Source organism: Microtus oregoni, unplaced genomic scaffold, assembly GCF_018167655.1.
Source record: "Microtus oregoni isolate MIOR12 unplaced genomic scaffold, Mior012 000000F_ref0000247, whole genome shotgun sequence".
Taxonomy (NCBI): Eukaryota; Metazoa; Chordata; class Mammalia; order Rodentia; family Cricetidae; genus Microtus; species Microtus oregoni.
In genome coordinates this window covers 94,734,300-94,759,539 of record NW_024543059.1, presented here as the reverse complement: position 1 = coordinate 94,759,539, position 25,240 = coordinate 94,734,300, and the positions used below count along the sequence as shown (strand labels likewise).

The 25,240-nt window shown below is 40.3% G+C and overlaps 1 protein-coding gene and 2 pseudogenes across 1 annotated transcript; 1 reads left to right on the top strand and 2 right to left on the bottom strand.

Moving 5' to 3' along the window:
* Positions 1-7,826: 7,826 nt before the first annotated feature.
* Positions 7,827-23,635, top strand: LOC121433813 (acidic mammalian chitinase-like; the record flags this gene model as incomplete). The annotated part of the gene is made up of 11 exons (XM_041632470.1): positions 7,827-7,845; positions 12,329-12,358; positions 13,394-13,595; positions 17,155-17,263; positions 18,484-18,690; positions 18,999-19,201; positions 20,985-21,108; positions 21,391-21,576; positions 22,341-22,460; positions 22,547-22,688; positions 23,376-23,635. Coding segments are annotated over 11 exons (1,602 nt in total), but the record flags the coding sequence as incomplete, so codon positions are not given.
* Positions 17,126-18,711, bottom strand: LOC121446206 (annotated as a pseudogene).
* LOC121446249 lies at positions 19,457-20,958 on the bottom strand (annotated as a pseudogene).
* Positions 23,636-25,240: the final 1,605 nt, after the last annotated feature.

The following is a 25,240-nucleotide window of genomic DNA, read 5'->3' as shown; positions in this document are numbered from 1 at the left end:
AAGTGGGATGGCTTTGAGTTTCTCTCCATTTAATTTGATGTTAGCTGTCGGCTTGCTGTATATAGCTTTTATTATATTTAGGTATGACCCTTGTATCCCTAATCTCTCCAAGACTTTTAACATAAATGGATGTTGAATTTTGTCAAATGCTTTTTCAGCATCTAATGAAATGATCATATGGTGTTTTTCTTTCAGTTTATTTATATGCTGGATTACATTGATAGATTTTCTTATGTTGAACCAGCCCTGCATCTGAGGAATGAAGCCTACTTGATCATAATGGATAATTTTTCGGATGTGTTCTTGGATTCGATTTGCCAGTATTTTGTTGAGGATTTTTGCGTCGATATTCATGAGTGAGATTGGCCTGTAGTTCTCTTTCCTGGTTGAGTCTTTGAGTGGTTTTGGTATCAGAGTAATTGTGGCTTCATAAAAGGAATTTGGTAATGACCCTTCTGTTTCTATATTGTGGAATACATTAAGGAGTATAGGTATTAGGTCTTCTTGGAAGTTCTGGTAGAATTCTGCATTGAAACCATCTGGTCCTGGGCTTTTTTTGGTAGGGAGGTTTTTGATAACAGCTTCTAATTCTTTGCGACTTATAGGTCTGTTTAGATTGTTCACCTGGTCCTGGTTTAGTTTTGGTAGATGGTATTTGTCTAAAAAAGCGTCCATTTGTTTTACATTTTCCAGTTTTGTGGCATACAGGCTTTTGTAGTAAGATCTAATGACTCTCTGAATTTCCTCTGTGTCTGTGGTTATGTCGCCCTTTTCATTTCTGATCTTATTAATTTGCAAATTCTCTCTCTGTCGTTTGATTAGTTTGGATAGGGGTTTATCAATCTTGTTGATTTTCTCCAGGAACCAGCTTTTTGTTTCATTGATTCTTTGGATTGTTTTCTGTGTTTCTATTTTGTTGATTTCAGCCCTCAATTTGATTATTTCCAGTCTTCTACTCCTCCTAGGTGAGTCTGCTTCTTTTTTTTCTAGAGCTTTCAAGTGGGCTGTTAAGTCTCCAGTATGTGCTTTCTCTGTTTTCTTTAGGTGGGCACTTAGTGCTATGAACTTTCCTCTCAGGACTGCTTTCATAGTGTCCCATAAGTTCGAGTATGTTGTTTCTTTATTTTCATTGAATTCAAGGAAGACTTTAATTTCTTTCTTTATTTCTTCCTTAATCCAGGTATGGTTCAGTAGTTGACTCTTCAGTTTCCATGAGTTTGTAGGCTTTCTGGGGGTAGCATTGTTGTTGAATTCTAACTTTAATCCATGGTGATCTGATAAGACACAGGTGGTTACTAATATTTTTTTGTAACTGTGTAAGTTAGCTTTGTTACCAAGTATATGGTCAATTTTCGAGAAGGTTCCATGAGCTGCAGAGAAGAAGGTATATTCTTTCCTCTTTGGGTGGAATAATCTATAGATGTCTGTTAAGTCCATTTGCTTCATTACCTCCATTAATTCTCTAATTTCTCTGTTAGGTTTCTGTCTGATTGACCTGTCCATTGGTGAGAGAGGAGTGTTGAAGTCTCCTACTATTAGTGTGTGCGGTTTGATGTCTGCCTTGAGTTTTAGTAATGTTTCTTTTACGTACGTGGGTGCTTTTATATTAGGGGCATAGATATTCAGGATTGAGACTTCTTCCTGATGAATTGTTCCTGTTATGAGTATAAAATGTCCCTCTCCATGTCTTCTGATTGATTTAAGTTCTAAGTCAACTTTGTTAGAAATTAGTATGGCCACACCTGCTTGTTTCTTAGGTCCATTTGCTTGATAAGCCTTTTCCCAGCCCTTTACTCTGAGTAGGTGCCTGTCTTTGTGGTTGAGGTGTGTTTCTTGTGGACAGCAGAATGTTGGATCCTGTTTTCTTATCCAATCTTTTAGCCTGTGCCTTTTTATAGGTGAGTTGAGCCCATTGATATTAAGTGATATTAATGACCAGTGGTTGTTAACTCCGGTCACTTTTTTAGTAGTAGGGTTTGTGTGTTTTCCTTCTTTGATTTGCGCTGGTGAAGAGTCTCTAGATGTCTGAGTTATTGTGGTCATTGTTGGACTCCTTGGTTAGTGATTTTCCTTCTATTATTTTCTGTAAGGCTGGATTTGTGGCTACGTATTGTTTAAATTTGTTTTTTCCTGGAAAATTTTGTTTTCTCCATTTATAGTGAGTGAAAGTTTGGCTGGATATAGTAGTCTGGGCTTGCATCGGTGGTCTCTTAGTTTTTGGAGAACATCTATCCAGGACCTTCTGGCTTTCATGGTTTCCATAGAGAAGTCAGGTGTAAGTCTGATAGGTTTACCTTTATAAGTAACTTGGCCTTTTTCCTTTGCGGCTCTTAATATTCTTTCTTTATTCTGTATATTTTGTGTTTTGATTATTATATGGCGAGGGGATGTTTTCTTTTGATCCAGCCTATTTGGTGTTCTGTATGCTTCTTGAACCTTCATAGGTACATCTGTCTTCAGTTTGGGAAAGTTTTCTTCTATAATTTTATTAAGTATATTTTCTGTACCGTTGAGCTGCACTTCTTCTCCTTCTTCTACTCCAATTATTCTTAGGTTTGGTCTTTTTATTGTGTCCCATATTTCCTGAATGTTTTGTGATGAGAGTTTGTTGGACTTGCTGTTTTCTTTGATCAGAGTGTTTATTTTCTCTATGTTATCCTCAGAATCTGAGATTCTTTCTTCTATCTCTTGTATTCTGCTGGTTATACTTGATTCTGTAGTCTCTATTCGTTTATCTAGATTTTCCATGTCCAGCCGGCCCTCTGTTTGTGTTTTCTTCTTTGCCTCCATTTCAGTTTTCAAGTCATGAACTGTTTCCTTTATCTGCTTGATTGTTTTTCCTTGGTTTCCTAGGGTATCATTCACTGATTTACTCAATTCCTCGAACTTTCTATTATACTTCTCATCCATTTCCATAAGGGCGTTTTTTATATGCTGTTTAAGGGTGTCAATCACTTTCATGAAGTCAGTTTTTTCTACTTCTTCTTGATTAAGGTGTTCATGGTCTCCTGTTGTGGGGTCACTGGCTTCTGGTGGTTTCGTGTTGTTTTTCAGATTTTTGGGAGAATTCCTGCATTGGCGTCTGCCCATCTCTTCCTCCCGATACTCCCTTTTGGATCTTCTTTTACAGGATCAGGTCTTCTTGCCCACTGATGTACCTTCCCAGTGATGTCACTCCCCAGAGATGTTTCTCCACAATGATGTTTCACTCGGTGCCCAGATCGAAACTCCGCGCTGCTTGGTTAGCTCGCGAACAAAGGGCCCACCCCGCTCTCTGCGGGCAGGCTATGGGAACAAAGGAGCTACCGGCCACCCCTTTGTCCTCCTGGTTCGGTCCCAGCGTCCTAGCAGGCTGGGCAGGGAGGCGCTATGCCCCAAAGGAGGGAGAGAGGGAGGGAGACCGGGGGTGTGGGGATCTGGATGTAAGCTGAATGGGATAGAAATAGAGAGGTGGTTTGGGCAGTATAGCCCCTGTAGGATGGCCTGGAAGTGTGGGCGGGCTGAGGTATGTTCCCAGCTGCCGCAGCACTCACTCACCACAATGATGTTTCACTTGGTGCCCAGATCGAAACTCCGTGCTGCCTGGTTAGCTCGCGAACAAAGGGGACTACTTCTTCTTGATTAAGGTGTTCATGTCCTCCTGTTGTGGGGTCACTGGCTTCTGGTGGTTTCGTGTTGTTTTTCAGATTGTTGGGAGAATTCCTGCATTGGCGTCTGCCCATCTCTTCCTCCCAATACTCCCTTTTGGATCTTCTTTTACAGGATCAGGTCTTCTTGCCCACTGATGAGATGTTTCTCCACAATGATGTTTCACTCGGTGCCCAGATCGAAACTCCGCGCTGCTTTCTTACCTATTTTCAACTTATCGTGTTCTTTTATTTATTTTTAAGGCTCATTTTCTTATTCATGTGAATAGTGTGTGTGTTTATTTTGTGTATCTAAGTGCAGATGTTGTATAGACAAGCAGATTATGTCAGATCTGAAGTTATGGGTGGTTGTAAGCTTCTTGATGTGGGTACTGGGAAATGAACTCTAGTGTTCCACGAGAAAGCAAGAGTTACTTTTCTTCTTCTTTTTTCTAACTAGGAAAAATATTATTTATTTATTTATTTTTACCTTTTTTTATTAAAAATTTCCACCTCCTTCCCTCCCTCCAATTCCCTTCCCCATTTCTCTCCAGTCCAAAGAGCAGTCAGAGTTCTCTGCCCTGTGTGAAGTCCAAGGTCCTCCCCGCGTCCATCCTGGTCCAGAAATGTGAGCATCCAAACAGACTAGGCTCTCACGAAGCCAGTGCATGAAGTATAATCAAAACCCAGTGCCATTGTCCTTGGTTTCTCAGTTGGTCCCAATTGTCATCTACTCAGAGAGTCTGGTCTGATCACATGCTCCATCAGACCCAGTCCAGTTGGCCTTGGTGAGCTCCCATTAGATCAACCCCACCGTCTCAGTGGGTTGGTACACCCCTCGCGGTCCTGACTTCCTTGCTCATGTTCTCCCTTCTTCTGCTCCTCATTTGGACTTTGGGAGCTCAGTCCAGTGCTCCAATGTGGGTCTCTGTCTCTATCTCCATCCATCGCCAGATGAAGGTTCTATGGTGATATGCAAGATATTCATCAGTGTGGCTATAGGATAAGGCCTGTTCAGGCACCCTCTCCTCACCTGCCCAAGGAACAAACTGGGGACATCTCCTTGGATACCTTTAGAGCCAAGACTCTCACAACCCTAAAATGGCTCCCTTAATTAAGATATCTACTTCCCTGCTTCCATATCCACCCTTCCTCCATCCCAACCATCCCATTCCCCCAAGATCTCCCCATCCTCCCCTTCTCCCTTCTCTATCCCCATCTCCTCTTACCTCCACCCCAACCCAACCCCCAATCTCTCAATTTTTGCCTGGCAATCTTGTCTACTTCCAATATCCAGGAGGATAACTATATGTTTTTCTTTGGGTTCACCATCTTATTTAGCTTCTCTAGGATCACGAATTATAGGCCCAATGTCCTTTATTTATGACTAGAATCCACTTATGATGGAGTACATACCATATTCATCTTTTTGGGTCTGGGTTACATCACTCAGGATAGTGTTTTTTAATTCCATCCATTTGCATGCAAAACTCAAGATGTCATTGTTTTTTACTGCTGAGTAGTACTCTAATGCATATATATTCTATACTGTCTTTTTCCATTCTTCCATTGAGGGGCATCTAGGTTGTTTCCAGGTTCTGGCTATTACAAATAATGCTGCTATAAACATAGTTGAACAAATGCTTTTGTAGTATTATCTGGCATCTCTTGGGTATATTCCCAAGAGTGGTATTGCTGGATCCTGGGGTAGGTTGATTCTGAATTTCCTGAGAAACCACCACACTGATTTCCAAAGTGGTATCACAAGGTTACATTCCCACCAGCAATGGATGAGTGTTCCCCTTACTCCACATCCTCTCCAGCAAAGGCTGTCATTGGTGTTTTTGATTTTAGCCATTCTGACAGATGTAAGATGGTATCTCAAAGTTGTTTTGATTTACATTTCCCTGATTGCTAAGGAGGTTGAGCATGACTTTAAGTGTCTTTTGGTCATTTGAACTTCTTCTGTTGAGAATTCTCTGTTCAGTTCAGTGCCCCATTTTTTAATTGGGTTAATTAGCATTTTAAAGTCTAGTTTCTCGAGTTCTTTATATATTTTGGAGATCAGACCTTTGTCCAATGTGGGATTGGTAAAGATCTCCCAATCAGTAGGATGCCTTTTTGTCTTAATGACTGTGTCCTTTGCTTTACAGAAGCTTCTCAGTTTTAGGAGGTCCCATTTATTCAATGTTGCCCTTATTGTCTGTGCTGCTGGGGTTATACGTAGGAAGTGGTCTCCTGTGCCCATGTGTTGTAGACTACTTCCCAATTTCTCTTCTATCAGGTTCAGTGTGTTCAGATTATTATTGAGGTCTTTAGTCCATGTAAACTCGAGTTTTGTGCATGGTGATAGATATGGATCTATTTTCATTCTTATCCATGTTGACATCCAGTTATGCCAGCACCATTTGTTGAAGATGCTTTCTTTCTTCCATTGTATACTTTTAGCTCCTTTTTCGAAAATCAGGTGTTCATAGGTTTGTGGGTTAATATCCGGGTCTTCTATTCAATTCAATTGGTCGACTCTCTGTTTTTATGCCAATACCAAGCTGTTTTCAATACTGTGGCTCTGTAATAGAGTTTGAAGTCAGGGATGGTAATACCTCCAGAAGTTCCTTTATTGTATAAGAATGTTTTGGCTATCCCGGTTTGTTTGCTTTTCCATATAAAGTTGATTATTGTTCTCTCAAGTTCTGTGAAGAATTTTGTTGGGATTTTAATGAGGATTGTGTTGAATTTATAGATTGCCTTTGGTAGAATTGCCATTTTTACTGTGTTGATCCTACCCATCCAAGAGCATGGGAAATCCTTCCATTTTCTGGTATCCTTTTCAATTTCTTTCTTCAAAGACTTAAAGTTCTTGTCAAACAGATCTTTCACTTCCTTAGTTAGAGTTACCCCAAGATACTTTATGCTATTTGTGGCTATCGTAAAAGATGAAGTTTCCCTGATTTCCCTCTCTGCTTCTCTATCCTTTGTGTATAGGAGGGATACTGATTTTTTTTTGAGTTGATCTTGTATCCTGCCATATCACTGAAGGTATTTTTCAGCTGTAGGAATTCTTTGGTAGAGTTTTTGGGGTCACTAATGTACACTGTCATATCATCTGCAAATAACAAAAGCTTGACTTCTTTCTCTCCGATTTGAATCCCCTTGATCTCCTTATGTTGTCTTATTGCTATTGCTCTAACTTCAAGAACTATGTTGAAGATATGGTGATAGTGGACAGCCTTGTCTTGTTCCTGATTTTAATGGAATGGTTCTGAGTTTCTCTCCATTAAATTTGATATTAGCTGTTGGCATGCTATATATTGCTTTTATTATATTTAGTTATGATCCTTGTATCCCTAACCTCTCCAAAACCTTTATCATAAAGGGGTGTTGAATTTTGTCAAATGCTTTTTCCACATCTATTGAAATGATCATATGGGTTTTTCTTTCAGTTTATTTATATGATAGATTACATTGATACAGTTTCGTATGTTGAACCAACTCTGCATCTCTAAGATGAAGCCTACTTGATCTTAATGGATAATTTTTACTGTGTTTTTGGATTCTGTTTGCATAATTTTATTGAAAATTGTTGCATCGATGTTCATGAACAAGATTGGTCTGTAATTCTCTTTCTTGCCTGGGTCTTTGTGTGGTTTTGGAATCAGGGTGACTGTAGCTTCATAAAAAGAATTTGGCAATGACTCTTCTGATTATATAATGTGAAACACATTAAGGAGTATAGGTATCAGCTCTTCTTGCAAGTTCTGATAAAATTCTGCATTAAAACCATCTTGTCCCGGTCTTTTTTTTTTTTTTCTGGTTGGGAGGTTTTTTATTACAGCTTCTATTTCCTCACAATTTATAGGGCTATTTAAATTGTTCACCTGGTCTTGATTTAATTTTGGTAAATGGTAATTATCTAAAAACAAGTCCATTTCTTTTACATTTTCTGACTTTGTGGCATATAAGCTTTTGTAGGAAGACCTAATTATTCTCTGAATTTCCTCAATGTCTGTTGTTATATCCCCCTCTTCATTTCTGATCTTGTTAATTTGCATGTTCTCTCTCTGCCTTTTGATTAGTTTGGATAGGGTTTTGTCAATCTTGTTGACTTTCACAAAGAACCAGCTCTTTGTTTCATTGATTCTTTGGATTGTTTTCTGTGTTTCTATTTTGTTGATTTCAGCCCTCAGTTTGATTATTTCCAGTCTTCTACTCCTTCTGGGTGAATCTGCTTTGTTTTTTTTCTAGAGCTTTCAGGAGTGCTGTTAAGTCTCTAATGTGCGCTTTCTCCGTTTTCTTTATGTGGGCACTTATTGCTACGAACTTTCCTCTAGCACTGCTTTCATAGTGTCCCATAGGTTTGGGTATGTTGTGTCTTTATTTTTGTTGAATTCAAGGAAGACTTTTATTTCTTTTCTGACCCAGGGGTGGTTCAGTAGGTGACTTTTCAGTTTCCATGAGTTTGTAGGCTTTCTGGGTGTTGAATTGTTGTTGAATTCTAACTTTATTCCATGGTGATCCAATAGTACACAGGTGGTTACTACAATTTTTCTGTATCTGTGGATGTTTGCTTTGTTACCAATTATGTGATCAATTTTTGAGAAGGTTCCATGAGATGCTGAGAAGAAGGTATATTCTTTTCTGTTTGGGTTGAATGTTCTATAGATGTCTGTTAAGTCCATTTGATTCATTACATCTGTTAATTCTCTTATTTCTCTGTTAAGTTTCTGTCTGGTTGAAATGTCCATTGGTGTGAGGAGTGTTGAAATCTCCTACTATTAGAGTGTGGGGTTTGATGTATGCTTTGAGTTCTAGTAATGTTTCTTTTATATATGTGGATCCTTTTATATTTGGGGCATAGATATTCAGGATTGAGACTTCCTCCTGATGAATTGTTCCTGTTATGAATATATAGTGTCCTTCTACATCTCTTCTGATTGATCTTAGTTTGAAATCAATTTTGTTGGATATTAGTATAGCCACACCTGATTGTTTCTTAGGTTCATTTGATTGGAAAATCTTTTCCCAACCCTTTACTCTGAGGTAGTGTTGTCTTTGAGGTTGAGGTGTGTTTCTCGTGAACAGCAGAATGTTGGATCCTGTTTTCGTATCAATTCTCTTAACGTGTGCCTTTTTATAGGTGAATTGAGTCCATTGATATTAAGTGATATTAATGACCTGTGGTTGTTAACTCTATTTTTTTTTTTGTGGTAGCGTTTGTGTGGTTCCCTTCTTGAGTTGTGCTGCTGAAGGGTTGTCAGATCTCTGTGCTATTGTGGGTGTTGTTGGCTTCCTTGGGGCTGGAGAGATGCCTCAGCAATTCAGAGCATTGCCTGCTCTTCCAAAGGTCCTGAGTTCAATTCCCAACAAACACATGGTAGCTCACAGCCATCTATAATGAGGTCTGGTGCCCTCTTCTGGCCTGTAGGCATACATGTACACAGTCTCACTGTGTTTCTTTTTCTTTTGTTTATTTTTTTTTATCATAAAATCATTTTTACATTTATTATGTATTGAAAGGATGCAGAAGATGAAAATATATTATAAAATTAATATTACCTATTTAATGAGATGGTAAAGAAATTTGACAAGTACATATGTATTTTACATCGTAGTCTAGAGCTACAATGATTCAGGAACATGTGAACGTTAATGGAGAAAACAACATTTTGTAATTGCCTTGGCCTACAAATGATACTGTATTTCAATTTTTTTTAATTTATTTATTTATTAAGGATTTCTGCCTCGTCCCCACAACCGCTTCCCATTTCCCTCCCCCTCCCCCGATCAAGTCCCCCCCCTCATCTGCTCGAAGAGCAATCAGGGTTCCCTGACCTGTGGGAAGCCCAAGGACTGCCCACCTCTATCCAGGTCTCGTAAGGTGAGCATTCAAACTGCCTAGGCTCCCACAAAGCCAGTACGTGCAGTAGGATCAAAAACCCACTGCAATTGTTCTTGAATTCTCAGTATTCCTCATTGTCTGCTATGTTCAGCTAGTCCGGATTTATCCCATGTTTTTTCAGACCTAGGCCAGCTGGCCTTGGTGAGATCCCAATAGAACATCCCCATTGTCTTAGTGTGTGGGTGCACCCCTCATGGTCCTGAGTTCCTTGCTCGTGCTCCGTCTCCTTCTGCTCCTGATTTGGACCTTGAGATTTCTGTCCGGTGCTCCCGTGTGGGTCTCTGTCTCTGTCTCCTTTCATCGCCTGATGAAGGTTAATATTCCTGAGGATGCCTATGTGTTTGTCTTTGGATTCACCTTATTTAGCTTCTCTAGGAACATGAATTATAGGCTCAATGTCCTTTATTTATGGCTAGAAACCAAATATGAGTACATCCCATGTTCCTCTTTTTGGGTCTGGCTTACCTCACTCAGGATAGTGTTTTCTATTTCCATCCATTTGTATGCAAAATTCAAGAAGTCCTTTGTTGCAAAAAAAAAATATTCCCATTTCCCTTCCCCTCCTCGCACACATCGCCCCCTTCCCCCCACTCCCCTCCCCCTCTCTCCCTCCCCCCCGACTCCATTCCCCCCTCCCTCTTGAGAATGAAGAGCAGTCCAGATTCCCTGCCCTGCGGGAAGTCCAAGGTCCTCCCACTTCCATCCAGGACCAGGAAGGTGAGCATCCAAACAGGCTAGGCTCCCACAAAGCCAGTTCATGTATTAGGATCTAAACTTAGTGCCATTGTCCTTGGCTTCTCATCAGCCTTCATTGTCCGCCATGTTCAGAAAATCCGGTTTGATCCCATGCTTATTCAGTCCCAATCCTGCTGGCCTGGGTAAGCTCCCAATAGATCAATTCCACTGTCACAGTGGGTGGGTGCACCCCTCATGCTCCTGACTTTCTTGCTCATGTTTTCCCTCCTTCTGCTCCTCATTTGGATCTTAAGAGCTCAGTCCTGTGCTTTAATTTGGGTCTCTGTCTCTATCTCGATCCATCTCCAGATGAAGGTTCTATGGTGATATGCAAGATATTCATCAGTATGGCTATAGGATAGGGTCATTTTCAGATTCCCTCTCCTCAGTTGCTCAAGGTACTAGCTGGGGACATCTCCCTGGACACCTGCGAGCTCCTCTAGAGTTCAGTCTCTTGCCAACCCTAAGATGGCTCCCTTAATTAGGCTATGTATTTCTCTGCTCCCATGTCCACCCTTCCTTTATCCCAACCATCCCATTCTCCCAAGTGTGGTTTCTAAGGAAATTCGGGATCAACTTACCCCAAGATCCAGTAATACCACTCTTGGGAATATACCCAAGAGATGCCCCATCATATGACAAAAGCATTTGTTCAACTATGTTCATAGCAGCATTATTTGTAATAGCCAGAACCTGGAAACAACCTAGATGCCCTTCAATGGAAGAATGGATGAAGAAAGTGTGGAATATATACATATTAGAGTACTACTCAGCGGTAAAAAACAATGACTTCTCGAATTTTGCATGCAAATGGATGGAAATAGAAAACACTATCCTGAGTGAGGTGTCCCAGTCCCAAAAAGATGAACATGGGATGTACTCACTCATAAATTCATTTCTAGCCATAAATAAAGGACATTGAGCATATAATTTGTGATCCTAGAGAAGCTAAATAAGGTGAACCCAAAGAAAAACATATAGTCATCCGCCTGGATATGGAAGTAGACAAGATTACAGGGCAAAACCTGGGAACTTGGGGATGAGGTGGCATGGGGCTAAGGGGAAATGGGGTCTCACTCTGTTTCAATACTTGTCTTTGTCTCTTCTGTCCCATCTAGTCATTCTTCTGCAGTTATCTTCCGGCACCACCTGCCTTAAAATGTTATTATGTTTATTTAGTTCTTTGTGTCCTGGGACTAACTCCTTTGGCGGTAAAAACAAAAGAAATCCACACAGACACAGAGCCATGCGAGTTGTCTTTGCTCTGTATTCTGCCTGATTATTTTTTTTCTATCCTTTATAGTTCTGGTTAGGTGATGATGACATATGTGTCCCTCTGAGACATTCAATCCAAGTGGTGGATTAAGTAGTTGTTTAGGCTCAGTTCATATCTACAGCTTGCTTTCTGCTTTAAATTTGTGCTTTAGAAACTTTATTTTTCTTCAAAGTCTTTTTATAGGAATACTGAAGCCTAACACATAAAAGAAGCAGCGGCCTACTTCTCTTGACAGTGTTCAAGCTTGTGGTTCCAGTACTCAGGTGACACAGGCAGGAGGTTCTCCATGTCAAGGCCAGATTGGGCTGTAGAGTGAGATGATGCCTAAAAGAAAGTGCTCTATTGAAGCCAAGGAGCAGCTTCTGGAGGCTTGCATCATACATTCTCTAGGAAAACTTCTCTGAAGATGCTGCTAATATATTCCTGCTGCTTGAGTCACTGCTTTGGAGGATGTCTTATCTCTTGAAGTCCTGAGCTCATGTTAGCTCTGGAAATGAGACACATCTGATTCAGGGTCACTGAGTGCAGTGAATTTGGAGCAATTTCAGTCAGCCCTGCTTTGTAGATAGTAGATTTCATACTTACAAAAGTTATGACCCAGAATGGAGAAAAAGGTACAGGGTATTTTTGATCAACTGGTAAAGTGTAGATCAAAGAATGTTTACTGAAAAGATCACCTTTTTACACAAGTCACAACACATGGCAAGCGGGATGAACCATAAGGCTCTAGAGTTATGTATGAGAGGATTCAGGCAGCTGGTTCAGAATACATATGTATTTTTCTCTCACTAGGTCTGGCCCTTCTGCTGAATGCTCATCTGGGTAAGTCACTAATTCCATGTGTTATTGTTGACAAAATGACTAGCTACTGAAAAACTCAACTGCCTGAATTTACATAAAGCAATTGTCTTATTAATATAATTAAAAATATACCCTGGTGAAGTCAGACTTTCTTATTATTACTTATGAAAGCCTGGCCTTTAGCTTAGGCTTGTTACCAAATAACTGTATAACTTAAATGAACCTGTTTATATTAATCTACATTCTATATGTGGCTTTTACCTGTCTCCCCTTCTGTATGCCTGACCCATTCCTCAACTCACTGGCGTCATTCTTGCACATAGATTCTAATGACCTGAGTTTCTCTCTTTGCCCAGAATTCCTGCCTTTCCTTTGCTGTCTAGTTTTAGGCCATTCAGAATTTTTATTAAAACTACCACAGTGAGACATCTTCAGACAGTGTACAAATATCCAGCAACAAACAAATATTACTCTATTTGGGAAATGAAAGGAGAGATAAAACATAAATGAGAGAGATGGGTTTGTTTGTGTAAGAGTAGACTTTTCTCTCAGTCGTTATCCTCTATAGCTTGACCACCTAAGGGTTCTTTTTAAAAAATATTTATTTATTTATTATGTATACAATATTCTGTCTGTGTGTATGCCTGCAGGCCAGAAGAGGGCACCAGACCTCATTACAGATGGCTGTGAGCCACCATGTGGTTGCTGGGAATTGAACTCAGGACCTTTGGAAGAGCAGGCCATGCTCTTAACCACTGAGCCCCCTCTCCAGCCCCCATCTAAGGGTTCTTAAATTCTCATTCTCTGAGCTTTATGGGACCACTGGACTCAAAGAACTATGAGCATGCCATCGTAAAAGAAGTCTAAGATTTTCCAAACTCTCAAAGAGAATATATACAATATCTTAGCTCATCTGCAGGAGTGCTCAACTAGTCACCTCCAGCTGGAGATCAGGCTTATGAGGTAGGTAGGTGGGGACATAAGCAAAACCCAAACTTTCATTGTAGTTAAATGATATCTATAATGGATCATCATCCTTATTTTTGACCACCACAGGGTCTGTCTACAATCTGGTATTCTACTTCTCCAACTGGGCTCAGTATCGGCCAGGTCTGGGTCGTTTCACCCCTGATAACATTGACCCTTGCCTGTGTACTCACCTGATCTATGCTTTTGCTGGGATGCAGAACAATGAGATCACCACCATAGAATGGAATGATGTAGAGTTCTACAAAGCTTTCAATGGCCTCAAAAACAGGTAAAAGAAAGGGGTAAATATCTTAATTAGAATCATTTGGTCCAGTGGTTGCCAAGTCCCAGTTTCTTTGAAGATATTCCTCAAAACTGACTGTAACAAGTCAATGTTTATCATCTATGTATCTATCTATGTATCTATGTATCTATTTATCTACCACATTTTACTTATTTCAAAATAAATTTTGAGAATTCGTATAATGTATTCCAATCACATCACTCCCTTCTCAATCCTGCTCAGATGCTCTCTCTTTCTCTACCTATACAACTTTAGTGTCCTCATCTTTGTTTTAAACTTAGTCTAAGTTCATATATTTTTGAGTGTGTGGGAATCCATTGGAAATTTGTTTGCCCATAAGGAGTCCCACAACTCTCCCAGAACCTATCATTTGGCACCAGTGCTTCAGCTAGAGATGCGACCTTATGCCCACCTTCCCTTTCCGTGATGGTGTTTAGTCTGGCTTGAGATCTTGGATGTCTTGTGCAGGCTGTTCCACTTGCAGTGAAGTGTATTCATATGTGCAACTTGTCTGTTGTTTCTGGAAAACACCTTTAGCGTAGTCCACCGTCTGCTTCTTTCTACCCCCTCTTCTGTGATATTTCCCTGTTTGATTTATGGCCTGGTCCACATGATCAAAGTCATAAAGGCATTATTGTCAGGACCAAGACCCTTGGGCACACAGGTTTTTTTGATTTCGTGTTGATACAAATGGTTTTCAAAATAAGATACAATGCTATGAATTGTAGGTCCTTTGTTGTAGAGATAAGCTCTGAACTCATTCTATCTCACTCAAAGTTTGTATTGCTGACCAACATTTCTTTAATCCTTTCTTCCCCTGCTTAAACATCAGAATCAGTTGTTTCTTCATTTTTTTTATATTTTATTTTGTCATGTCTAGCTAAGCTATCTTTTAGAAGCCTATTCTTTTCTAATAATAGTCAGAAAGGAAGTGAATACAGACAGAGTGGAGAATAAAGGTGGAGGAGTGGGAGTTGTTGAGGGCGGATAAGCAATAATCAGGGTATATTGTATGAGAATGAAATCTATTTTCAATAAAAGCAAGAAGATAAAATTCTGCCATCTACTTCTATGAGTTCAAATATTTTAGATTCTGCTCATAAGTGAGATCTTGTATTATTTGTTAATCTATGCCTTGTTAATTTCAGTTAACATATCTTCAAATTAGAAATTTTGTTACTAATGGCAGATTTTATTCTTTTAAAGACTGAATAACATAATTAATTACATAATTTTTAAGGTTTAATTATTGTCTAGACATTTGCAGTGATTATGTTTCTTAAATAATTAAGAATAATGTTACAATTAATATTGAAGTGCTATTATTGACAAAATGGTTTATCTACTCTGTTTTTGATAAAATCTACTCTCAATACTGTTTTAGTTTTTTATATTATATATCTATTTTTATATATCTTTAGGACATTTATATTATTTTTGAAAACATCTACTCAGGGTCTTCTCCCTTTTACAATTAGGTTGTTTTCTTGCTATTGAGATGAGTTCTTGATATATTTGGGATAGCATCCTTTGCAAGATATATGTTTTGCAGATATTTTCTCCAATTTTAAGCTGAAAATCAGTTTATTTCAAGATCCAGTCCATCACTCATGGGTATATACTCAATGAACTCTGCATCTTACTTTGAGATATTTGCTTATCCATGATCACTGCTGTTCTATTCATAATAGCCAGAAATGGGAAACAGCCTAGATATCCATCAACTGATGAGCATATAATAAAAACATGACACATATATATTTTATAGTATTATTCAACTGTCAAGGAAAATAAAATTTTCAGTAAATGGATGGAGTTAGAAACTATTATCCTGAGCAAGGTAACCCAAACCCAAAGGATAATCATCACATATTGTCTCTTATATGTGGATCTTTGACTTTAAGCTTTGTATATGTGTGTTTTCTCTGAATAGCCACAGAGGTTGCATAATTAAAAAGGGATCAGGCAGGAGGATACACTCTTCCAAAGAGAGGAAATAGAATATAGTTTTATAAAGAGATAAAACGACAATAGAATAGGAAGATTAAGTCAGGGAGGAGATGGTGGGCCCAATAAAGGAGAGAATAAGGGGAGTGACAACCTACACGAAAGGCTTTTTGACAAACCATATGGAAACCTACTACTATAGAAATTATATATATGAATATATATATATATAAAGATATTTTTCTTTTATTGAAAATATATTGTTTATTTTACAATATATCAAGATTATAGTGTCCTCTTTCCCGGCTCCTCCCATTTTCCCTACTTCCCTTCCCTGGAATACCTATGCCCTTTTTGTCCTTATCAGAAAAAGAAAGGCTTGTAAAAGATTATAACTAAACATGACAAGAATAAGATATAATAATGTAAGGGAAAGGCTACCGAATTGAAGTTGGACATGGAAAACCAACAGTAGGTAAAGAGTATAAAGCACAGTTTCAAGAACCACAGCTCACTTGCTTTCACAGTGAGGAGTACCACAATATACTAAACTAATAGTTATCTATGAAGAGGATGTGTTTTAGGCCATTGTGGGCATGTGATTGTTGTTTCAGTCTCTATGGGCTTATATGTACTTGTTTAGTTGATTCAGAAGTCCTTGGTCTCCTGGTGTCCTCTATCTCCTCTTGATCTTAGAACTTTTCTGCCAGACTTGAAGGTTGTGGCACATGCCATTAATCCCAGACATCAGGAGGCAGATTCAGGCAGATTTCCATGAATTTAAGACCAGCTTGGTCTACAGAATGAGTTACAGGATAGCCAAAGCTACACAGAAAAATTCCGTTTTAAAAAACAAAACAAAACACAAAAGAATCTGCCTCTTATTTGGCAGGATTCCCTGAGCTCAGAGAGGAAGGACTTGATGGAGCCCTCTCAGTTACACTCTTTCAATGTATAATGTCTGACTGTGGATCTCTGACTCTGTTCCCATCTGCTGCCAGAAGAAGTCTTTTTGATGATGATTAGATAAGGCCATGGTCTATGACTATAGCAGAATACCATTGGGAGTCATTTTATTTGTATTTTTTTCTTTATTTATGGATCATTAGTGTTTTGTTTTACCCTAGTTCTTCGGGCTATCTATTCTCTGGTTCTTTTCCACCCTAGAAGTGTCAGGTATGAGTTGCCTTTTGGGAAGTGGGCCTTAGGTCAAATCAGACCATGGTTGACTTCTCACAGAAGTCTGTGCCATAATTGTCCTAGTGTATTTTTTTCCCATTAAACTTGTTTTAATGGGTCTCAAAATTCTGTGACAGATTTTTGGCCAAGTTGTTTCCATTAAAATTTACTGATTTTGAAAACTAATAACTTAAAACTGCCACACACACACACACACACACAAAATGGTCCACAAAACATTCTCCTTTCCTTCTTAAGGTTTTACAATGCATTGCTATCATTAACCGGTCTTTTACTATTAAACTTAAATGGCCAATTGAGACAAACAATTCTGAGGCAGTTCTTCCACCACTGATTAAGACTGGGATGGCAGGTGTTAGGGGTAATATTCATTTAGCCTTCTGAGCTTTCTGGGCAGACTTGGTGACCTCGCCAGCTCCAGTAGCCTTCTTATCCACAGCTTTGATGACACCCACAGCAACTGCCTGCCTCATGTCATGAACAGCAAAACGACCCAGTGGAGGATAGTCAGAGAAGCTCTCGACACACATGGGCTTGCCAGGAACCATATCAAAACTGGCTGCATCACCAGATTCTAAGAATTTTGGGCCATCTTCCAGCTTCTTGCTAGAACGATGATCAATCTTTTCTTTAAGCTCAGCAAACTTGCATGCTATGTTAGCTGTGTGACAGTCTAGTACAGGAGCATAGCCAGCACTAATGGGGCCTGGGTGGTTCAGGATAATCACCTGAGCAGTGAAGCCAGCAGCTTCCATTGGTGGGTCATTTTTTAAAAAAAATATTTATTTATTTATTATGTATACAATATTCTGTCTGCATGAATGCCTGAAGAGGGCACCAGACCTCATTACAGATGGTTGTGAGCCACCATGTGGTTGCTGGGAATTGAACTCAGGACCTTCAGAAGAGCAGGCAATGCTCTTAACCGCTGAGCCATCTCTCCAGCCCCCATTGGTGGGTCATTTTTGCTGTCACCAGCAATGTTGCCACGTCTAACATCTTTGACAGACATGTTATTCACATTGAAGCCCATGTTGTCCTCAGGAAGAGCTTCACTCAAAGCTTTATGGTGCATTTCAACAGACTTTACTTCTGTTGTCACATTGACTGGAGCAAAGGTCACCACCATGCCAGCTTTTAAAACATTGGTGTCCACTTGGCCCACAGGGACGGTCCCAATACCACCAATTTTATAGACATCCCTGAGGGGCAGTTGCAGAGGCTTGTCAGTTGGACGAGTTGGTGGCAGGATACAATCCAAAGCTTCCAACAGGGTGGTCCCACTGGAACTACCATCTTTGCGAGTGACTTTCCATCCCTTGAACCAAGGCATATTAGCACTTGGCTCCAGCGTGTTGTCACCATTCCAACCAGAAATCGGCACAAATGCTACTGTGTCAGGGTTGTAGCCAATTTTCTTAATGTAGACGCTGACTTCCTTAACATTTTCCTCGTATCTCTTCTGGCTGTAGGGTGGCTCGGTGGAATCCATTTTGTTGACACCAACAATTAGCTGTTTCACACCCAGGGTGGAAGCCAGAAGTGCATGCTCACGGGTCTGCCCATTCTTGGAAGTACCAGCTTTGAATTCACCAACACCAGCAGCAACAATCAGGACAGCACAGTCAGCCTGTGATGTGCCTGCAATCATGTTTTTGATGAAGTCTCTGTGTCCTGGGACATCAATGATAGTAATATAGTACTTGCTGGTCTAAAACTTCCACAGGGAGATGTCAATAGTGATACCACGCTCACGCTCAGCTTTCAGTTTGTCCAAGACACAGGCATACTTGAAGGAGCCTTTTCCCATCTCGGCAGCCTCCTTCTCAAACTTCTCGATGGTTCATTTGTAGATTCCACCACTCAGGTAGATCAGGTGGCCGGTTGTAGTGGACTTGCTGGAATCAACCTGTCCACTGACGATGATACTGACGTGAGTCTTTTCCTTTCCCATTTTGGCTTTGAATTAGCAGTGGTTTTCACAACACCTGCATTCTGACGGCAAACCTGTTGTGAAAAAGTGTCCTAGCATATTTTATAGCAGGACAGAATGTAGTTCGAAGATTTTGTGCCTGGGTTGGTGTCCGTGTTTCTGTTTCAGTAGCCTGCAAAGTACTTTCCCACAATCTCATGCATATTGCATAGCTGTAACTTTTAAAATTAATATCATCTGTACTATTGACATTATTAAGATATTGATAGAGTAATGTCAGATAAAATAGTTGAAGTACTTTAGAGAAGAAAGACACTGTGAAAATATGTATTTATTATATATACATCTCTGAAACTAACTTCAAATATGCTTGCCTTGTTCTACAGGAGATTCGTGAAGCTTTTGAGAAGGAGGCTAATGAGAACAACAAGCCCAGGTTGTTGATAACTGCGGCTGTAGCTGCTGGCGTTTCCACCATTGAAGCTGGCTATGAGATCTGTGAACTTTCCCAGTGAGTGATGTACTTATTCTAAACATCTGTGGGAACTGTTAAAGCACTGCAGTGGTCAGTCTAGAGATGTCTTGCCCTCAAAAGACATTGCTTGTGTACTTGCTTTGGAAAAGGTGTTATTGTAGGCAAAGATGTGAGAAACAGTTATCAGAAATGATTTTAAATCTTATTACCTGTCAGGAAATTTGAAATTTTTTGTTTTTGTGAGGTGGCAACACGTTACCCAATCACAGGAAGTTCTCAAGCCTGTGAGGCTCAGTTGTATGTCATGTAGCGGGAAGTGGCGCTGAACTTGGCGTAAGACTTGATGACCTTATTTACAGCTTCCAAGAAGTCCTTCTCTGTAGCAATTTTTCGCCGGGCTTGGATTGCAAACATACCAGCTTCTGTACACACGCTCCTAATCTCTGCTCCAGTGCTGTTCGGGCACAGTCGGGCTAGCAGCTCAAACCTAATGTCTGTTGAACACTCATTGAGCGAGCATGAATCTTAAAGATGTGAGTTGGACCCTCTAAGTCAGGTAAGCTAAACTCAATTTTTCTGTCCAATCTCCCAGGCCTCATCAGCGCTGGATCCAAAGTATCAGGTCGGTTGGTAGCCATTAGGACTCTGATGTTGCCTCGAGGATCAAAACCATCCAGCTGGTTGATCAGCTCCAACATTGTTCTCTGCACTTCATTGTCTCCCCCAGCGCCATCATCAAACTGAGCTCCTCCAATGGCGTCAATTTCATCAAAGAAAATAAGGCAGGCTTTTTTTGTTCTGGCCATTTCAAAAAGCTCACGAACCATCCGGGCCCCCTTCCCGACGTATTTCTGCACGAGCTCAGACCCGATAACTCGAATGTAGCAGGAGTCAGTCCTGTTGGCGACGGCCCTAGCACAGAGCGTCTTGCCCGTGCCCGGGGGACCAAACAGCAGCACACCTTTTGGAGGCTCAATCCCAAGGTTAACAAATCTCTCTGGGTGGAGCAGAGGGGTTTCAACCACTTCTCGCAGCTTCTCAATCTGCTCCGTACAGCCACCAACATCACTGTATGTGACGTCAGGCTTCTCCTCCACCTGCATCATGGTAACTGTTGGGTCAATCTTAGGAGGTAGTGGAATGTGAATTTGGTATTTATTTCTGTCCACACCAACTCTCATCCCTTCCTCAATGTCAGTAGGTGCCACCTGATCACTGAGATCCACCACAAACTTGGCAAACTGCTTCACATTGATAATGTATTTGGGGTCCTCTGAATCAGCATTGATTATCTTCGTACATCTGGCTACCTGCAGCGGCTGCTCGCTCTGAAGTGTCTGTTTATCTGCGGCCAGAAACTAGAGGGCTGGTGGAGCCAGGCCAGTGTCGGACTCTTTTTTTTTTTTTTTTTTTTTTTTTTGGTTTTTCGAGACAGGGTTTCTCTGTGGTTTTGGAGCCTGTCCTGGAACTAGCTCTGTAGACCAGGCTGGTCTCGAACTCACAGAGATCCGCCTGCCTCTGCCTCCCGAGTGCTGGGATTAAAGGCGTGCGCCACCACCGCCCGGCTTGTCGGACTCTTTAATATCAGTGAGCTCATTGATTTTTTTGAGAAGCTGTTGAATGTCATCTTCAACCTGCTTGATCTGCCTGGAGTATGTGCTCTGGCCGTAAGTTTTCAGTAACGCAATATCTCCCTCGTCCAGAGCTCGGATGGGCTTGTCGTTCTTCTCATCTTCCTTGGTTTTCCGCTGGTCCGCACCTAGGTAGTCAGGCATCTTGGGGGCCGCCAGAGCCTCAGCAGTACCTTATTACCTGCCAGGTACCTAGATCAAATCCATGTCATGACATATGACCTCCATGGCTCCTGGGATGACTACACAGGAGAGAACAGTTCCCTCTACAAATATCCTACTGACACTGGCAGCAATGCTTACCTCAATGTGGTAAGACCCTACAGGAATACAGACTGGGGATAAAGTAATATGGAAAGTAGACCCCCCCAATTCACGCAAGTTCAGCAACTGTCCAAATTAAATAAAGATATTCTTAAGTTATAGGCCATATCTCATGAAGTATAATTTCATCAAAAGTTTTTGAAAAGAAAATATCAAGGAAAAAATCCATTGGTTATGAACATCATATAATTTGCCTGCTAAAACAGGGAGCTAATATAATTAAATACTGACCACTGACTGTTTGGGTCCTTTACCTAACCTACATTACAGGAGTATGCCATGAATTCCTGGAAGAACAATGGAGTCCCAGCTGAGAAGCTCATTGTTGGATTCCCAGAATATGGACACAATTTCCTCCTGAGCAACCCCTCCAATGATAGAATTGGTGCCCCTACCTCTGGTGCTGGCCCTGCTGGACCCTATACCAGGGAGGCTAGGTTCTGGGCCTACTACGAGGTCAGTAGATTGCTCTGTGAATTTCACACCCAACATTTTACATAGCCTTCAATTTAGTATCTCCTGGATCTGAATGTTTATTTTGCCTATTACCTACCTGTAGTAAGCAGTTCACTCCTGATGCTGTATGTTTGGAAAACAAACTTCTATATTTAATCCAAATAATGCTTTTATAAGCAAAAGATCATGTTACTAAGAACATTACATATAAAGAAACAAAATGAACATATTTATCATCCTACTGTGGATTCCAAAATTGTAGTACTAAAATATGGATAAAATGAATTTGATAAATAACTCACTCTTCGAATGTAGCTCAGTGGTACAGCATTTACCTAGAATGCTAACAGCCCTGGATTTAATCTCTAGTTGCATAAGACAAAATGAAGTAGGATCATGTTGTACAATAGTTTTTGTGAAAGACTTTTCCAGGCTTGGTTGCTTATTCCTTTAATTTGAACATTCAGGAAGCTGAAAGAGGATAATTCTAAGTCCAAATTAAAGCATAGACAGTCTACCTTAAAAGATAAGACTAAGGGTGTGATGTAGCTCAGCGATAGAGCCTGTACTGAGCAAGTGCATATCCCGGGTCCTATCACCATCAATGCAATGATGAAAACAACTCAAGATTTTTTTTACTACAAACAAAACTGAATTATAAAATTGAGGTAGCTCCAACTGAAGATAAGAAAGGAAAGAAATCATTGTTTTCTCTCTTTCATGGAATTAATATGTGAAGGATTTAAATCTCTTGATGTTTAAAGATTTGCACCTTCTTGAAAAATGGAGCCACTGAGGTCTGGGATGCCCCTCAGGAAGTGCCTTATGCCTATAAAGGCAATGTGTGGGTTGGCTATGACAATGTCAGGAGCTTCAATGTCAAGGTAAGGTCAGCTCCTTGGATTTGCTGACATCACAGCACCAAGGCTCAGGAAATCAAATTAACCTTACACCTTCTATCTTTAAACAGACTCAGTGGCTTAAGCAGAACAATTTTGGAGGTGCCATGATCTGGGCCATTGATCTTGATGACTTCACTGGCTCTTTCTGTGGCCAGGGAAAATTCCCTCTGACCTCTACTCTTAACAAAGCCCTGGATGTGCCCACAAGTGAGTGACAACCTGAGTATGCAGATGGCGTGTTTCTAATGTCCCTTTATCAATATAAAGGCATGGTTGAATGCTCACTCCCACTGCATGGGGCCTACTCTTCCCATTCCATTCCCTTGTTCTTGCCCAGGTGATCCTTTCTAAGTCTCAACTTCTAAGGGAATTTTGGGAAACCAGACCTAACGTTGGAGTGTGTGGGAAAAAATTTCCTAGGACTTCAAAGTTTGTAAGAGTCTGCAGAAATTGTGCTTATCTTTAGCATCCAAATCTCTCTGTGTGTCCGTTAATGAGTGTGTGTGGACCTCATTCAATGTCCTGCCTAGCCTCCTGGAAGAATCAACAGGAAGCCACACCAGTGCTCTTATTTATCCACCCTCAGGGAATGTCTCCATTTCCATAACTGTTTCTACAATTTTTCCTCAGAGGTATTATATTCAGATCTTCAAAACATTTGCATGTGTTAATTACTGAATGCCTTGGATGACAAAGGAGACATATATAGAAAGTAGGACTTGATCCACACTTTTTCTTATTTCCTGATACGTAATTGTCTTTGAGTCTCTTCAATTGTGAGATTGCCGCTAATTGCATCTTCTCCTGGGAATAATGTACCTAGTTTTCTTTACTTACACTTGAAGTTCATGGCCACAGCAGGACCACCCCTCTACTCTTTCTCTTATTATATTTTATGTTGCACAGCCCCTGATGTGCCCACTGATCCTACGGAGCCAGTGACTTCTCCTCCAGGAAGCGGAAGCAGGAGTGGGAGTGGGAGCTCTGGAGGAAGCTCTGAAGGCAGCGGATTCTGTGCTGCCAAAGCTGATGGCCTGTACCCTGTGGTCAATGACAGACATGCCTTCTGGCACTGCTCCCACGGAATCACATACCTGCAGCACTGTCCAGCAGGCCTTGTCTTTGATACCAGCTGTAATTGCTGCAACTGGCCATGAACCTGACTCTGTCCTGCCTCTCCAAACTTCTGTACTTTCCGCTATGCCTTGACAAAGACATTTGCTTCCATCTAAAGCTATGTAATAAAATCAGCTGCCAAAACATGGGCTTCCTTGATTTTTATGATTTAGTGGAAAACTTTTCTCCATTTAAAATATCAGCTGTGTGTGTGTGTGTGTGTGTGTGTGTGTGTTTGAGAGAGAGAGAGAGAGAGAGAGAGAGAGAGAGAGAGAGAGAGGAATTAAGGAGAGGAGTGTGATAACATGTTGCTGCCAAGAATACTACTTTTTTCTTCCCTCCCATATAATGTGCATGATAGCTTAGACTCTGGAAGACATCTGAAGCTTGGTGATGGGCCAGTACCCTAGTGACCATTTTTCCAACTCCAGAGGATTCACAGTGCTGCTTGCATTGCTGAAGAATGATTCAAGACTTTCTCCTATTACTGTTGGGGATATGTTGCTGTTCTAGCATCCCTAGAGTTGGAAACAGTGGCTAGATACATGCCATGGACCTCTCTTTGATGTCTGCCTAGCAAAGAGACTTGCAGGTGCCTTTTCAAGAGTATCAAACTAACTGCTAATGATTTACTATCTCTCTAAAGCTTCACCAGAGAAGCTTTGTTCAGCAGTAGATGGCAGTTAACACAAACACTGGTCAATATGGAGAAAATAAGAAACTATGGAATTCTTATCCCTAAATGGGATATCTACATCACACCCTGAGACTCAGGGAGAGAAAAGAACCCCACACCTTTGTTGGTAGGATTGAAACCTGGTATCACTACTAGGGAAATCAGTGTGGAGAACTCTCAAAATGTTGGAAGCAAATCTACCATTGACCTATACATAGCACTCCTTGTCATATGCCCAGAGGACTTGACATATATTTTTTTAGCCATATACATTTTTGCTTTATTCCCAAGAGGCAGGAAATAGAAACAACCTATGTGCCATTCAACTGATGCATGGATAATGAAAATTTGGTACATATATATCATGTAATATTATTCAGCTGCTGAAGAAAAATGAAACTATGAACTTTGAAGATAAATGGATGGAACTAGAAAGGACCATATTGTGTGAGGCAATCCAGACCAAGAAAGACAAATATTGCATGTTCTCTTCTATTGGAGACTTCCAGCTCCAAATCTTCAGATATGTATATATATATCTTAGGTAACACCAAATTAAAAAGGTAAAAGGGGACCACTTCTGGGGTCACAGGGTTGGGGAGCAATAGAGAATGGTATAGTAGGATACAAGTGACCTGATCAGAGAAATGGGGAGAAATGAGAACTCTAATTAGAAAAGGGGGAATGGAAATAAATACAGAATAATGAGAATAAAATAATGTTAAGGATGTCTGAAAAAGTAATAATGAATAATACTATCAACTCTTTACCTAGAATTCTTATAATAGACACATCTGTGGACAAATATATGAATAAATTTATAGATATAAGTGTACAAATATTTATAAAAATTTCTCAACTTGTCTGACAATGCTTCTTCTAAAATCCCAAGAAATTCTAATAAAAACCCCAACACCAGGCATGAGCAGTGCTCTTTTGAGTTGTTAGTCAGGGTTGTCTAAGAGACTCA